The following is a 17659-nucleotide window of genomic DNA, read 5'->3' as shown; positions in this document are numbered from 1 at the left end:
GTCCCATCTACCCCAACTACCACACTGTTTAGTCCCATCTACGCCTACTACCACACTGTTTAGTCCCAACTACCACACTGTTTAGTCCCAACTACCACACTGTTTAGTCCCAACTACCACACTGTTTAGCCCCAACTACCACACTGTTTAGTCCCATCTACCCCTACTACCATACTGTTTAGTCCCATCTACCCCAACTACCACACTGTTTAGTCCCATCTACGCCTACTACCACACTGTTTAGTCCCAACTACCACACTGTTTAGTCCCAACTACCACACTGTTTAGTCCCAACTACCACGCCGTTTAGCCCCAACTACCACACTGTTTAGTCCCATCTACCCCAACTACCACACTGTTTAGTCCCATCTACCCCAACTACCACACTGTTTAGTCCCAACTACCCCAACTACCACACTGGTTAGTCCCAACTACCCCAACTACCACACTGTTTAGCCCCAACTACCCCACTGTTTATCCCCAACTACCCCAACTACCACACTGTTTAGTCCAAACTACCCCAACTACCACACTGTTTAGTCCCAACTACCCCAACTACCACACTGTTTAGCCCCAACTACACCACTGTTTAGTCCCATCTACCCCAACTACCACACTGGTTAGTCCCAACTACCCCAACTACCACACTGTTTAGTCCCCAACTACACCACTGTTTAGTCCCAACTACCCCAACTACCACACTGTTTAGTCCCAACTACCCCAACTACCACACTGGTTAGTCCCAACTACCCCAACTACCACACTGTTTATCCCCAACTACCTCACTGTTTATCCCCAACTACCACAATGTTTAGTCCCAACTACCCCAACTACCACACTGTTTAGCCCCAACTACCCCACTGTTTAGCCCCAACTACCCCACTGTTTAGTCCCAACTACCCCACTGTTTAGTCCCAACTACCCCAAGTACCACACTGTTTAGCCCCAACTACCCCAACTACCACACTGTTTAGTCCCAACTACCCCAACGAGCACACTGTTTATCCACAGCAACTATACAGCTAACTCCTAACCCTGCAACCCTAGCCTACAGCCAAGCCTTAACCTTTTAACTACCACCCAGACAATTCATTGCCTATCTGTCACACCTGCCAACATGTACAGGGCCCTTACAGATGTAGGATCTTAATTTGAGACAGTTTGCTATATCAGGAAAATAATCCTGCAGGAACAGGAAATGTTAATTATTATTTGGATTATAATTAATGGACATTTTTGTAGAGGTTTAAATTTGAAATTTCAAAGTTTGCATTTCTTGCTGTGCAGGAAAATTCTCAGCAACAAAAGATTGATCAAATTAAGATTCTACATCTGTATGTATCACATCAACATGTGGGCCAGTTCAAATTGAACTTGAATTTAAATTTGAACTTAAACTAATGTCACAGAGGCTCAAACTCCCATAAAACAATTTGGAGTGTTGTATTGGTATCTTTGCTTGGTGCCTTATGCTATTCTCTGTCTATCTATATCTCTGTACAGGCCCTTGACTTAGCCACAATGTTCCCAAATACCTCATCAAATACAATACATTATATGGCACATTTCTGAGTGGCAACATTATATATTATGTTCTTATTTTGTTTTCTTCCTCAAGCTGAATGTGTAACATTAACACTGTCCATGTAGCAGTTTGGACTACTGTGACTATTAATACAATATAGGAGGAGGCCATTACCTGTACAATGGCCTCCTCCGTGCAACATAATACCATTCAAACTAACAAACATTGTTGTTACGTAACTCACATTCATCCATGTTTATGTGAAGAGTTGTAAAAACAAAGAGAGTTGGACACTCCATAAGTATAACCTCCCAGTCGTTTATTGTGTAAAAACACACCAACGTTTCGGCATCGCTAAACGTCGGTGTTTTTTTAATAGGAGGTTATACATGTGGAGTGTGCGACTCTCTTTGTTTTTCTAACGTCCAGTTTATTCTCCGTTAGTCAGCACCTCAACACTAAATAATGTTCTCTGGGGGTGCTCCAGCTCATGCTTTTTATTGGGCAATGTTAGGAGTTGTGCCATGAACATATTTTATACTTATATTTTACAGTGCTATGCAATTCACCCTGCCTTTGACTTTAGTAGGAATATAGAGTAATGAAATATTGAAAAAGGAGTATTGCATAATAATGGCTGGAACGGAGCAAATGGAACAGCATCAAACACATGGAGACCATGTGTTTGTATTTGATACCATCCCACCAATTCCGCTCCAGCCATTACAGCAAGCCCATTCACCCCAATTAAGGTGCCACCAACCTCCTGTGGTAAACATATACAATAAAAAGATACCCTTTTACAATAGATGTGCTTGATTTACATCGGATTGTGCATTCTTGGGTCATTCTGTTGGCTCCAAAGCGGGATCTCTGTCTACCGACACACCGTCCGAGCTCAACCAAGCGCACCAATTGATTGACAAGCACACGAATCAGGAGGATGTGTCAGGTGCGTCACTTGAATCACCAGCAACGAGATGCACCTGTGTCCAGGCACATGTACAAGGTTAGGTTTAGATTCCTCCCGTTCGTCTAAAAAGCGTGCAAGAGTTCATGGCGTCTCTCTCTCTCGAAGGTCATAACTATGTTAAATGATTATATTAATAAAAAAGGACAAAAAAAATAACTGTGGTGTGGAGATATAGTCTTATGTAATGTGTTTGACGATTATCTTGAAATAAGAGATTGAGTGTTGCATGTTAAGTATGATTCAGGTTGAGTTTTCACACTGAAGTAGTATTACAACAGCAATGACTAGAGTTCACAATTATGCTAACAAGAGTTCCCTTCGCTCAGAGATGGTTCATAACGCAGGCTATGTTCTCTTGCAGTGAAACAACATTCCCCCTCCTGGTTTGATTGGATCGAGATACTAAAAAAACAACAATAGGATTGAATGAGGCATGCAGACCAAGTTTAACATTTCTGGACAAATTTCAAAGTGGTAAACTTGGTCTGCATGCCCCATTCACTCCTATTGTTTTCATTGTTGTCTTATTCCACTTGATACGAAATCGCTGAACTGGGAGCAGGTAATGTTGTTTCACTGCATGAGAATAACATAGCCTGCATTATTTAGTTGATGCAATTGTGAACTTGATCCGAAAGCCCCATTCATTCCAACTTCCTGGTTGGAAGTGGCTTCAGTTGGCTTAATGGCTAGATAGTTTCTCCTGGCACAATAGACTACTTTCAGGTTAAATAGGAAAATAGAGATACATTAAGTCTAAAAAAAAAAAAGTTAAGATATCCTTTAACACATTCAAATCTAAGGATCAGTGGGTAAAAACACCAGACAATCAGTCTTAATTTATTGAAATCCATTAAAAAAGGCCTACTGTGTTTCATAATAAAAAATATAGCAGTACAGTAGTTATTTATATCAAAGTGAGAATACATGGAGATGAATGTGAATGTACAAGACAAACATTGACTAAACTAAAGATATCTTAAATCACAGGATGCAATAATTGCACAGGGTTAAAGTACATGATAAAGCATATCCAGTAAGGCAACCTCTACAACTTACACAGCTCTGCAGTATCTCCAACAAAACCAAAGCAAAACCCAGGAAAGAGGGGCTGAGTGAATGTGGTCTGGACCCTGTGGAGGAGGCTCATTGTACCAGAAACACTGTAGAAGGACAGAGAACCTGCCTTGTGATCCAGGTACACTCCTACTCTGGATGGCAGAGGGCCTGATACTTGAGTCTCAACACTATTGTGTCTGAAACAATAACCACCATGATGACACTGTAAACTCCAGGACTTGTCATTGAATCCTAATTCTGAGTCATTACCACCTGTTCTCTTAATATCTTTATATGAGGCTGCTATAGAAACACCGTTCCCACTCCTCTCCACCTCCCAGTAACATCGTCCAGACAGACCCTCACTGCACAGCACCTGGCAGCGGTCAGTGAATCTGTCTGGATGATCAAGATATGAACGCCCTGGTTTAGCTGTCATCTTTTTGTTCCCATCAGACAGAGAGAGGTTGCAATGTGCTGTGTTTGGGTCCAGAGTCAGCTGACAGGAATCTGGAAGAAGAGCAGAGCAGAGACCAATGAGGAGAGAATAATACTATACTATTTTACTGTACCCTGGCCGGTACCCTGTCTTTGATTAGTGCAGAGCAGAGATCCAATCGGTGCAGGAGTCAGATAGCTATCTAGTTTTTACCATTGCTGTATAATTCAATATGAGGGTGTGTGAGAAGTGTCAGTAAAAAGATTGTAAGTTACATCAGGATGAAGAGACTCACATTGTAAGAACTGTTCTCTGGTGTTGGGCTCTGGAGGTAATAGAACATCCACTGTATTCACTAGACACAAACATGTTCACAGAGAGTGGGGGAATGTTACCATCCTACCTACAATATTACACATGTATAACGTTAAGTCTGGGACCTTGGGTCTAAAGTTGATGTTTTTACAATGTGTATTAGTTCTGTATTATTTAACCCACCTGCGCTGGAGATCTTGGTCCATTGTCCTTTAAGGAAGCCTTGTAGTTTCTCTCTCAGCTCAGACACAGCCTCGCTCACGTCTCCAAAGTACTGATGAGGACTAACAACGATAGCGGGTAAGTCTGAAGATACACTAGGATTGGAGTAAGACTGAGAGAAGACAGACACAGAGAGAACATGAAATAAATGATTGTAGAAACATTCTCAAGTATAGAATGTACTGTATTATCTGTCCTTTCTGAAATTAATATCTTTTAAAAACACTGCAGACAGTCGAAACAAAAGCAATCAGTATTCTAAAAACCTGACTTTCCTGTTGTCTTGTAGACATATGAAATAGTCATAGTTAAGAAGAGAAAATCACAGGGATCATTCAAATAAGACTTCAGTGAAGAACGGTTTTACTTCAGCTTTTTCAGAGGATTCTTAGGTGTTTGATGTTTGATAGCCTATGGCCCCTGGGCTTGCCACCCTTGCCTTATTACAGGAAGTGTGCGACCGAGCAAGGGCATGCTGTATTTGGACAATCCAAATGTTACTTGCGAGCAGATATTTACATTCAGAAATGGACATTACGCCTATGCTCCAAAGTACACAATTAAAAACGAGTCAGAGAGAGAAATACATAGTCGAAAGGGCATTGACAGAATTTGTTATTCCATGTAACAAGGCAAATTGCAATACAGTTACTTGGAGGAAATGGATGTGATCCTCTGTGTGTGAGAGCTGCTCCAGCTCAGTGTCTTTCCTCTTTAGCTCAGCTATCTCCTGCTCCAGTTGCTCAAGGAGTCCTTCAGCACGACTCACTTGAGCCTTCGCCTGGGCTTTTATCAGCTCCTTCGCCTCGGTGTGCAGTTTCTCCAGGGAGCGGATCAGCTCTGTAAAGATCCTCTCATTGTCCTCTGCCGCTTCCTGTGCAGAGCGCTGTTAGGACACAGATAGAGAAGAGAAGGCTCCATGTTAAGCAGCATGCTGTATTCCCTAGCTAACTAGGAGCCAAGACAGCCTGTTCCCCACAGTGGTGCTCAGGGGGATTGAATCGTCGTCGCTCACTGACTGACTGGAAGAAGGAAGTGACACGGTGCATCTCTTTTGGTCAATAATAATGTACTTGCCTTGAGAGACTCCACAGCCTGTTGGAGCTCCTTCAACTCCTTCTCTCTCCGCTGGACTCTCTGCTGGACTTTCTGCTGACTCATCCCCAGCTGTGTCTGTGGAGAAAAAGTGGAGCTACAGTGAACTATCCCTTTAAACTAAATGTGGACTCATAAAAGGTTATTCAGATTCGTATAGAGTGCACATCACTGCACTCTATACTCCTCTGTAAACTGGTGATCTCTGTATACCTGTCGCAAGACCCACTGGTTGATGCTTATTTATAAAACCCTCGTAGGCCTCTCTCCCATCTAAGATATCTACTGCAGCAGCCATCCTTCACATACAACACTCGTTCTGCCAGTCACATTCTGTTATAGGTCCCCAAAGCGCACACACCCTTGGGTTGCTCACCTTTTCAATTCGCTGCAGCTAGCGACTGGAACGAGCTGCAACAAAACACTCAAACTGGACAGTTCTCTCTTCATTCAAAGACTCAATCATGGACACTCTTACTGACAGTTGTGGCTGCTTTGCGTGATGTGTTGTTGTCTCTACCTTCTTGCCCTTTGTGCTGTTGTCTGTGCCCAATAATGTTTGTACCATGTTTTGTGCTGCTACCTTGTTGTGTTGCTACCATTCTGTGTTGTCATGTGTTGCTTCCATGCTGATGTTTTCTTAGGGCTCTCTTCATGAAGTGTTGTGTTGTCTCTCGTCGTGATGTGTGTTTTGTCCTATATTTTTAATCCCAGCCCCCCGTACCCGCAGGAGGCCTTTTGCCTTTTGGTAGGCCGTCATTGTAAATAATAATTTGTTCATAACTGACTTGCCTAGTTAAATAAAAAGAAAGAATAGCAATGGCTTTTGACTTTGTAAAATGGTAATGCATTTGGAGAATCTAGGTTAAAATCTACATGCACTCAAGGTTTGAGGTTGGTAAATAGTATTAACCCAGCCAGGACTGATTAGATGTTTATCAGAGATTTACCAACAAGTTGATCTAGTTTTACCTGTTTCTCAGTCCTCTCTGCTGCTACTGACAGTGTATCATGGCCTTTATGTTCATCCATACACAGCACACAGATACACTTCTGGTCGGTACGACAGTAAACCTCCAGCAGTTTGTCATGATGAGAGCAGATCTTTTCCTGTAGTTGCGCAGTGGCTTTGACCAACGTGTGCTTCTTTAGGCCAGGAATATCATAGTGAGGTTGGAGGTGAGTCTCACAGTAAGACACCAAACACACCAGACAGGACATGAGGGCTTTCTGCTTTCTGGTCCCAGTGCAGAAATCACATGCCATATCTCCAGGTCCAGCATAGCGCAAAACAGGGGGAGCAGCCTGGAGTCCTGCCTTCAGTTTCTCCACCACCTCAGCCAACATGCCATTTTTCCTCAGAGCAGGTCTTGGAGTGAAGGTCTGTCTGCACTGGGGGCAGCTGTAGACGCCCCTCTGGTCATCCTGATCCCAGCAGCCCTCAATACAGCTCCTACAGTAACTGTGTCCACAGCCAGTAGTTACCGGCTCCTTTAGTAGATCCAGACAGACCGAACAACAGAACTGATCCTGGTCAAGCAGAACTCCCTGTTTAGCCATTTGGACTGCTTTTCACTCACAAAGACCGACTCAAATCAGTTTCTCTTTCAAAACGGAAAGTTTGTAGGAGCGGCTTCCTGGTTCTGCCAGAGGGGTGGGGTTAGAAAGAGCAAGCAACTTAAAGGCATAGGGTTTTAATTAGAGTTAAGGCCTTTTAATATTAAGTAAACATAGGAACATTCTCAAATATAATTCATTACAATGTATATGTCCTTTCTGAAAGGACTCAAAGCAGACATACTATTTGGCACTGCGCAGCCATGGAACAACCAGTAATATAAAAACCTAAGACTTTCCTGTTATGTAGATTTAGAAATGGATAAATTGACAGAATATGAAATACTCTACCCACAGCCCTGAAATAGAGTTCTACTTTAGAAGGAAAGAAAGTGTGTCGTCACAGGGATCATTTAAATAAGACTTAAGTGAAAAAAAAATAATGTACTTCAGCTTTTTCCATGGGATTCTTATAGGTTAGCCTATGGCCCCTGGGCTTGCCTCGTTACTGGAAATGAGCAAGGGTATGAGTATGTCGACAATCCAAACATTACTTTCAGATATTGACAATAGGCCTATTCTCCAAAGATGAAAGTAGACATTAAAAACTAGTCTTAATGGAATGAGACAAATTAAAATATATTTATTTTGACAAATCTCACAAAAATGACATACATTTGGATTGAAACAATTTGGACTGCCACTGTTGTAGCAAAACGGGACCCTAGCTCTCCAACGACCATCCATGGGTTTTGACCTGGTCCTTCCGTCTACGCACTGGTGTTAAGGCTTTCAAAGCAGCGAGAGGTTTGGTGAACAGTACCTGTAGCCCAGCCGCTCTACCGGTCTTCAGAATCTGAACAGAAGGAGAAGGGGCTGCCATGCTCGGGGGCGCGTCAGCCAAGTTGGAGTTGGTGCTTGTGGTCCTGCGCTTGTCTCCAATGTCTACAGAAGAACTTGGACGAGTTGTGCGAGAGAGACCGTCCATGTTGGTTTCAAAGGAAGGTCCTGTGGTCTTCGCACCCTTGTGGAATAGCGATTCCCTTCGTCGCGTACATGGACTCTGGGCGAGTGCGCGGAAGCCATATGAGGTGGTGACTTTGTCGACGTGTGGCAGGGACATTGCAGCTCGGGTGGATGGGTCAGATAGGTCCTCTCCCGGTGAGAGGTTCCGGTGAAGCTTGGCCCTCATAGTTGGTGTCGATGGTAGTCGAGGGACCCGAGAGGATAGAGTAGATGCGAACAGGTGTTGGTTGGGGCTGCTTGGGGACAGCAGTCTTGACTGATCCGTTTCTGAATCTAGCTGTGCATGGGGAGATCGCAGCTTTGACGGAATTATAAAGGTAGGAATCCTTTCAGGAGTCAGAGCAATGTTACGCAGAGACACACCTGCCTTTGATGCATGCATGGTCAAAAAGCTTCGATAGTTCAGTGTGCGTAACGTTCAACTTAAGCTGGTAAAACAATGTGCGACAGACTTCGAGCCAAACCTACTGGTATATTTTCAAACAAAGACCTTTATAAAAACGTCGTAATGACCGTAGTGTTCAATTGCAGGTTTTCCTGGGTAACCCACATGGTGTTTTCATAGCCTAGGCTAATGGCGCACCAGGTGAATTGAATTAACCAATGACCCAAACTAATTAGACCATTTCACAGGTTCTGTTAATTGACCGAAGTCTGTGAAATAGTGGTCACCAACCAGTCGATCGCCAAGGCATTTCAAACATTTCTGTAAAAAAAAAAAAGAAATCTACGATCACACCGAAAGTGTCGTTGGATTTTGGTACACCAGAAGTACATTTATTTCCAATGGAACACTGCGTTTGCCTTGCAGCATTGCGTTGTAGTGCGTTCGGTGTGGTGTATACGTTGGATTTATCAAACATGTGCATTAAACTCTATGCGTAGATGGCTTGACAGAAATGGTAGCAGAAGGTGAAAGTTGAACTGTTGTTGCACACATCCAGATGATGCTGCGTACTATTTTGCCCAATGAACCTATCGGTATTTGTGCTGTTCCTCTGGGTACCAGCTCATGTGGGAGTAGAGGGGGAATGAGGTGGTGGATGTTATCACCAAGCAGGCTCTTAAACATCCTAATGTTGACATGGAATTGTCAATCAGTAAAGCAGAAAGCCAAGGGGTTGATGATAACAGTGGTTAAAAACAAATGGCAAGAGTTGTGGAAAGGGGAAGGCACCTGTATAATATTCAGGAAAAGGTGGGGGCAGGGAGGTCATCAGGCCAAGAGAGAAGGGAGGAAAGTGTAATCACAGGGCTGTGACTGGAACGTACAAGGCTCAGTGGGGACCCATCATTCAGGGCACCTGTTTTGAGCCCCACCTGTTTAGCAACATAAATAATAATAATAAATTGTTTTGCATGTTATTTTGCCATTAATACATGTCACATGTCAGTTTTGCAAACAATGTAAAAAAAAAATACATCTTTGAATTAATAAAGACACATACAAATATGGTCTCTTTTTTGCTTTCTTGAGTAAAGCAGCTCCAAAATGCAGGTGTTTCAGCCTAGCTCAGTGTTTTCTGTGGTGGAGGGGCAGCCAGCAGAAAATACAGAGCGTAGGGGTTAATGTTCTCTAGTTGCGCCGTGATTGGCTCAGTGTTCTGTCACTCATGGGGACACTACGTCCCCGCGGAATCTAGGGGGAGAGCTCGTAAATTCAAGCCCCTTGGGTGCTGCCATAGAGTTACATTAGAAGTGCCCATCCAAGAAGTCTCGAGGTCATTAGCCACAGATAGAATGAAGTCAAATCACATTATATCTACCGTAGCTTTGATTGGACTGATCATGTCGACATCATACTTTCAAAATCTTAGCTAGCAAGCTAGCAGTCATCATCATGAATCAAGTCGACAATCTACTGGCAAATCCTTTTCAATCCTTGTCATATGAAGAGAAATTATAGATAAAACGTATCGGTGCTAATTGGACATAAACATTACACAACAAGTTGGAAATCGCAAATTCAACAATGAGTGGTTTGAAAGGAATCAGTGGCTAACTGCAAGCGTTGCAAAGCAATCACTAGCCTGCTATTCAGTGTAGTGGGTGTGTGGTCCAAATCTGGGTTTAAGGGTCTCTTTTCCAAGCTTAAAAAGGATAAACATCCAACACCATGGGCCAGAAAAGGTTGGATACATTGGCCATGCTGTCAATTCAGCATGACTTCTGCTGCGTTCAAAAAAACTAGAAACTCGGAACTGGGAAATCTTAGACTTCAGTGAGTTCAAGACAAGACAACTGGGAACACCAATGCCATGATTACTGTGTATATATGTGATAACCTTTGTATGCTTGCAATTCGCAATGATGGAAAAGTAATGGGTAAATGGAGATGTACTGCTTTAGTTCTCAGGCTGAGAATTGACTGCACCTGCTGATAGTCACGCAGCCTCAAGGCCCGAGATAGTAGAGTGAGAAACCACAGTCTAGAAATGTTTTTCTCATCTTAGATACTTTGTATCTAATCCAATTCAACAATGTTAAGATATGATTGACAGTAGGTTGTCCACACCAACTAGTATAAGGAGCGTTGTCTCCTGTTTCGCCACACGGATCTTTACTATAGACTACTGAGGTATTCTGTATGTGAATCTGTCTGCAATTGCAATTTATTACTAAAGAGTTTTATACCAAGGTTCCTGTGTCTGTGTCATGTATCTGGAAGACTGATTGTTAAAGGAAACTTACATCCCCCCATGTAAAGGACCACCCAACATTTGGCGAGCTTGCCAGGAGTGGGTGACCACTGCCTCTGAATGATCTTTGTCCCACTGTGCAGCTCATCAAATTATAAGGTAAGCAGAAGTCTGTTAAACCAAAAGTCTGATGACTCATTCCAGTATGTAAGTGGCACCTCACTCATGGGGTTGATAATTACAGGAACACTCGATACCTAAATGTATGTACAAGCCCGTAAAATTCTGTATATGTGATAAATGACACAGAATCCCAGGTTTTATGATTGGTGTCCTTACCTGAGGGAAGACACTGGTTTTATGTATGGTGTCCTTACCTGAGGGAAGACACTGGTTTTATGTATGGTGTCCTTACCTGAGGGAAGACACTGGATTTATGTATGGTGTCCTTACCTGAGGGAAGACACTGGATTTATGTATGGTGTCCTTACCTGAGGGAAGACACTGGTTTTATGTATGGTGTTCTTACCTGAGGGAAGACACTGGTTTTATGTATGGTGTTCTTACCTGAGGGAAGACACTGGTTTTATGTATGGTGTTCTTACCTGAGGGAAGACACTGGTTTTATGTATGGTGTTCTTACCTGAGGGAAGACACTGGATTTATGTATGGTGTCCTTACCTGAGGGAAGACACTGGTTTTATGTATGGTGTTCTTACCTGAGGGAAGACACTGGTTTTATGTATGGTGTTCTTACCTGAGGGAAGACACTGGTTTTATGTATGGTGTTCTTACCTGAGGGAAGACACTGGTTTTATGTATGGTGTTCTTACCTGAGAGAAGACACTGGTTTTATGCATGGTGTCCTTACCTGAGAGAAGACACTGGTTTTATGCATGGTGTCCTTACCTGAGGGAAAACACTGGTTTTGTTTTGATATATGTATAATTGGTGGGATTATAGATTTGGTGTGGGACAATTGTTGTATGAGTTGAATGTATTTGCTAACAGTGAATGGAAATATGCTAGTCAATATCAAGAATTTCTATGAACTGAAATAAATCTAGACTGGTATAGACAACAAGTCTCTAAGACTAGTACAAGAAGGGATACATTTGCGAATTGAGTATTGAGAAAGACATGTAGTGAGTTTACTCTTCCATTACATCCACAAGAGAGGAAACGGGGAGACCCCGTATTGAAGTTAAAATACAATTGAAACCAATTGTGGTTATTTACCACACATATGTGGAACCATTTACAGTAGCGTGGTTAGTGAATGAATGTAGTGAAACTAAAGAAGAAGAGGGGTTAGAGAAAATAGAACTGCGTTGGGTATATCATCGTATGTTAGGTTCTGCTACCCGTATACGGTGGATAGAACTGGGTTTTTCTACAGTACCATACAGATAAGTCACTCAGTCCACATTACATAGAACCTGATTAAAACAAAATCACGGGGCACCATGACAGATTCAACCAAAGGCAGTGCAGAGACAGTGGGTCCCACACCAATGAAACATTAGTCCTAAACAATATTTACAGGACAAATATCCCTACTTGAAAACCAACGTGGACTGGGTGTTTTGTAAATGGACAAAAACAGAAGAAAACTACAGGAACATTTGGGGGGGGGGCAAATGTATGCTGAATACAAACCCTGGAGTTTTGGAGATATTGCAATTGCTGCTAAATCCCTACCAAGAATGTTGAATGGAGCGGCCACCAGACCCTATGCCTTGGAGATATGAAGGTAATTTTATCCCGGGCACTCACCCATGGACAGCTCACTGATGTAATGATCCGTTGTGGGTTAACGGCTCAACCCGCTGAGCTGGAGTTAAGCCAGTGCAGACAACACCTATGGGACTGCTTGAGAGATATGTTCACTACCATGCGAGACATGAGTAGACTATCTGACTATAAATTTGGACCCGACTCAGATTTCGGAGATTGGATAGATAACCTGAAACAGAAATGGCTTGAGGAATTGGGAGAGCGCCATGACCATTCTGAAGCCACCGAGGAACATGTTTTATGACACCGTCTGCCGCAACCTCCCAGAAAAGGTACAGACGCAACTGAGGGATGTCGTGGGCTGGGATAGAAAGGCGGGTGGAGAACGCGAGGATTATATGAGACACCACTGCCAGAACTGGCTTTGTAATAAACAAGCAGAGAAACCAAGAAAACAGGGGTTTGATGGTGCAGTAAAAAAGGCCCAATTGGTTCAATTGGAGAAGAGTAATAGAGATGAGCCTGACATGGTGATGATGAACACTCCTGCTCCTACAGCGCCCCCAAGAGGACCTGCACCGCAACCACAGCCCATAGTGCCTTTATGTACAATTTACCCCTCAGACCTATAGGAACCCACAACCACGGGGCCCACCATCACCCAGAATGCCACCTATGCAATGCTGGGGGTGTGGACAATTTGGACACATGAGGAACCAATGTCCACAAAATCCTCAATATCAAGGATGGGCTACAACACCTGGAGTGAACCGAAGAGGGAAAGGACATTTCAGAGGAGGAAACAGAGGAGGATACCAACAACAAGGTGGATATCAGCAGCAACCCAAAATCTATGGAGGACCTCCCCAGCAGGCACAAGGAGGTTACCAGCCTGGTCCTGGCCACCAAGGAGGACGCGGAGGAAATCAACCACAGAGAGGGGGAAAAGGAGGTGTCTGGCCACAAGGAAATCAGAACCCCAACAGTTCCTATTTTCCTGACGATCAGCAATGAAGAGGCCCAGACCCTTTCCTCCAGTGTCCCCAGTACATATTCGAAGATGGGGGAAAAAGGACCAATTATCAAACTTCGGGTACGTGGAAGAACTATCCCATTCTTAATTGACACTGGAGCCCACTGTTCTTGCTTAGGTGCACCAGCCTGACCTCTCTGACACTGCCCTGACTGATGCCGACTTGGAGCTTTTCGTTGACGGTTCTGCATATATAGATCAAACTACAGGGAAGAAACATGCAGGGTTTGGTATTGTGACAATTGATAGAACCACTCACATACAACAACCATTACCAGATACTTTCTCAGCTCAACAGGTGGAACTTTTGGCACTAACCACTGCCTGTAAAATGGGAGAAGGGAAAACGGTTACAATTTTCTCTGATTCTGCTTATGCAATAGGGGTTTGTCTCTCCTGGTGTGGTGTCTGGAGGAGTAGGGGTTTTCACAATGCTTGTGGAAGTCCTATTCATAATAGAACTATGGTTTTAGATCTCTTGGAGGCTATGACGCTGCCCTCTGCCCTTGGCTATTGTGAAGGTTGCTGCTCACACTGGGGGGAAAGATTTTGTGAGTATGGGTAACGCCATGGCAGATGAGGCTGCTAAATTGGCTGCCTCAAAGTGTCATAGCCACTCCATGTTCTTTTCTGCTACTGTTGAGAAAGACACTGATGATTTGGCATCTAAACAGGCTTTGGATGTTGGTTCTCATTTGGTATGGCAACAGCAGGGTTGTAAACTTGACCCCGTTTCTAAAATTTGGAGACAGACTCTGTCTGGCAGATTGTGTCTGCCAGCTTGTCTTTTCGCCTCTGTTTGCCAAGTGGCCTATGGTATGGCCCATTTGTCAAGGGGGATATGATAGAGGCAATTTCTTTGGATTGGTTTTGTCCAAATTTGACTCAGCATGTGAAACAGTTTTTGTTTTGATGTGCTACGTGCATGCAATTTAACATTGCCAAAGGAACACCTCTGAAACCAAGTCATTTCCCTATGCCAAGAGGACAATTTGTCCATCTTGCCATGGATTTTATAGATCTTGCAGAAAGAAAAGAAAGGAAAAGGTACTGTTTAGTCCTTATTGACAGGTTCACCAGGTGGGTGGAGGCATTTCCCACCACACACTGTGATGCTAAGACAGTAGCAAAGCCACTAGTGAGGGAGATAATACCTAGATTTGGTTTTCCTGAGGTTTTATCTGCAGACAATAGTACCCACTTCACTGGTGATGTAGTGAAGCAGGTAGCCATAATGATGGGAGTGGACCAGAAGTTTGTGTCCATCTACCACCCCCAGAGTAATGGGGTTACTGAGAGAGCTAACCAATCCATTAAACAAGTGTTAGCTAAGGCATGCCACACTTAATAAAGGCCTGGGATGTACACCACATGAAATGTTGACAGGAAGACCCATGAATGTTCCCACACACAGACCCATGACTGACAGACAAATAGACCTCACTCTAGCTGAAGTAGAACACTTAGAGTACATGAAAGAGCTAACTACTATTGTCAGATCTCTCCACTCTCACACTAGGATAGCTCAGGAGGAGGTACCAGATGAGGACCCCGACTACCTGCCTGTGGAGGTTGGAGACTGGGTCAAAATGGAAGAAAATGGAAGAAAATGGAACCAGCCAAGATGGAAGGGGCCATTCAAGGTAACCATGGCAACACCAACAGCGGTCAGAGTCCAGGAAAGGTCCGGCTGGCACTACCTGTCCCACTGCCAGAAGGTGTTCAGCCCACAGGAGATGATGGAGCCAGACACAGCCTGAAACAAGAGGCAGAAGCAGATGTGAGTCGAGACCAAAGACTTGAAAAAGATGAAGGGCCAGACCAAAGCACTGAAGAACCAACTGTTTCACATGATCAGCAAGGTTATGTTGTAAATAAACAAACCCTTAGGCGGTATAAGGGAGGGAAGACGACAGCATGTGGTCGTTGGTGGTTGACTGTGTTGGCTCTATCCATACTACTTGTTTGTGTGGGTGAAGCCGGCCCTGTCAACACGTGGGTAAAGTTTGTTCGAGACTTAGGTAGAAAAGTGTCCCCAAACGGGACTACAGTGTTCATTTTGTCTAAACCCAAATCCATGAGAGAGTTGTTTGGTTCAATGAGTAGACCAATGGCAGAGACAGATCAGGCCTGTGGAATGTTGTATTTTATGAGTGTTACACCAATGCCATGATTACTATATATATATGTGATAACCTTTGTATGCTTGCAATGCACAATGATGGAAAAGTAATGGGAAAATAGAGATGTATTGCTTTAGTTCTCAGGCTGAGAATTGTCAGCACCTGCTGATAGTCACACAGCCTCAAGGCCTGAGATAGTAGAGTGAGAAACCACAGTCTAGAAATGTTTTTCTCATCTTAGATACTTTGTATCTAATCCAATTCAACAATGTTAAGATATGATTGACAGTAGGTTGTCCACACCAACTAGTATAAGGAGCGTTGTCTCCTGTTTCGCCACACAGATCTTTACTATAGACTACTGAGGTATTCTGTATGTGAATCTGTCTGCAATTGCATTTTATTACTAAAGACTTTTATACCAAGGTTCCTGTGTCTGTGTCATCTATCTGGAAGACTGATTGTTAAAGGAAACTTACATCACCCCATGCAAAGGACCACCCAACATGTGTAAACTGTAGGGGTACCCATGATGCTGGAGATTAGAGGTATCCGATGAGAGAAAGGCAGGTTGAGGTTGCCAGGATCAAAGTAGTGCAGAAGGTGTCGTATGCAGAGGCAGTGAAGAGAGTAGTAGAGGAAGATGGGTCCAGGGTGAGGGATCAAATCAAATTGTATTAGTCACATGCGCCGAATACAACAGGTGTAGACCTTACAGTGAAATGCTTACTTACAAGCCCCTAACCAACAATGCAGTTAAAAAAATTACGAATGAGAATAAGAAATAAAAGGAACAAGTAATTAAAGAGCAGCAGTAAAATAACAATAGCGAGACTATATACAGGGGGTACTGGTACAGAATCAATGTGCGTGGGCACTGGTTAGTCGAGGTAACTGAGTTATTAAAGTGGTTATGCATTGATAATAGCAGAGAGTAGCAGTGGCGTAAAAGGGGGGGGGGGGGGGGACAATGCAAATAGTCTGGGTAGCCATTTGATTAGATGTTCAGGAAGTATTATGGCTGGGGGTAGAAGCTGTTTAGGTATCACTTGCTGTGCGGTAGCAGAGAAAACAGTCTATGACTAGGGTGGCTGGAGTCTTTGACAATTTTTAGGCCCTTCCTCTGACACCGCCTGGTGTAGAGGTCCTGGATGGCAGGCAGCTTAGCCCCAGTGATGCACTAGGCCGTTCGCCCTACCCTCTGTAGTGCCTTGCGGTCAAATTCCGAGCAGTTGCCATACCAGGCAGTGATGCAACCAGTCAGGATGCTCTCGATGGTGCAGCTGTAGAACCTTTTCAGGATCTGAGGACCCATGCCAAATCTTTTCAGTCTCCTGAGGGGAAATAGGTTTTGTCGTTCCCTCTTCACGACTGTCTTGGTGTGCTTGGACTATGTTAGTTTGTTGGTAATGTGGACACAAAGGAATTTGAAGCTCTCAACCTGCTCCACTACCGCCCCGTCGATGAGAATGGGGGTGTGCTCAGTCCTCCTTTTCCTGTAGTCCACAATCATCTCCTTTGTCTTGATCACGTTGAGGGAGAGGTTGTTGTCCTGGCACCACACGGCCAAGTCTCTGACCTCCTCCCTTTAGGCTGTCTCGTCGTTGTCGGTGATCAGGCTTACCACTGTTGTGTCATCGGCAAACTTAATGATGGTGTTGGAGTCATGCCTGGCCGTGCAGTCATGAGGGAACAGGGATTACAGGAGGGGACTGAGCACGCACCCCTGAGGGTCCCGTGTTGAGGATCAGCGTGGCGGATGTGTTGTTACCTACCCTTATCACCTGGGGGTGGCCCGTCAGGAAGTCCAGGATCCAGTTGCAGGGGGAGGTGTTTAGTCCCAGGGTCCTTAGCTTATTGTTTAATGAGCTTTGAGGGCACTACATGTTGAACGCTGAGCTGTAGTCAATGAATAG

General features: G+C 43.9%; 1 protein-coding gene across 3 annotated transcripts; it reads right to left on the bottom strand.

Moving 5' to 3' along the window:
- Positions 1 to 3303: 3303 nt before the first annotated feature.
- On the bottom strand, positions 3304 to 7290 carry LOC106588325 (tripartite motif-containing protein 16). 3 transcript variants are annotated; one of them, XM_014177193.2, is made up of 6 exons: positions 6601 to 7290; positions 5611 to 5706; positions 5180 to 5419; positions 4495 to 4645; positions 4292 to 4351; positions 3304 to 4067 (listed from the first exon to the last, which is right to left on the bottom strand). In XM_014177193.2, the coding sequence occupies exons 1-6, from the start codon at positions 7186 to 7188 to the stop codon at positions 3547 to 3549; spliced, it is 1656 nt and encodes a 551-aa protein (XP_014032668.2). In that variant the 5' UTR covers positions 7189 to 7290; the 3' UTR covers positions 3304 to 3546. The 3 variants fall into 3 exon arrangements, with proteins under 3 accessions (XP_014032668.2, XP_014032670.2, XP_014032669.2); XM_014177195.2 differs by having other exon boundaries at positions 5303 to 5419; positions 6601 to 7289; XM_014177194.2 differs by having other exon boundaries at positions 5186 to 5419; positions 6601 to 7288.
- Positions 7291 to 17659: the final 10369 nt, after the last annotated feature.

Source organism: Salmo salar, chromosome ssa27 (assembly GCF_905237065.1).
Source record: "Salmo salar chromosome ssa27, Ssal_v3.1, whole genome shotgun sequence".
NCBI lineage: Eukaryota > Metazoa > Chordata > Actinopteri > Salmoniformes > Salmonidae > Salmo > Salmo salar.
This window is presented reverse-complemented; position numbering and strand designations above follow the sequence as displayed.

Bases quoted from the DNA above. Each gene is read 5' to 3' on its own strand.
- LOC106588325 (XM_014177193.2), bottom strand. From the start codon at position 7,188: ATGGCTAAACAGGGAGTTCTGCTTGACCAGGATCAGTTCTGTTGTTCG. The intron at 4,646-5,179 runs GTATTGCAATTT...GTCTTCTCTCAG, and splicing joins TCCATTTCCTCCAAGTAACT to TCTTACTCCAATCCTAGTGT. The intron at 4,352-4,494 runs GTGGGTTAAATA...GTTTGTGTCTAG, and splicing joins GACCAAGATCTCCAGCGCAG to TGAATACAGTGGATGTTCTA.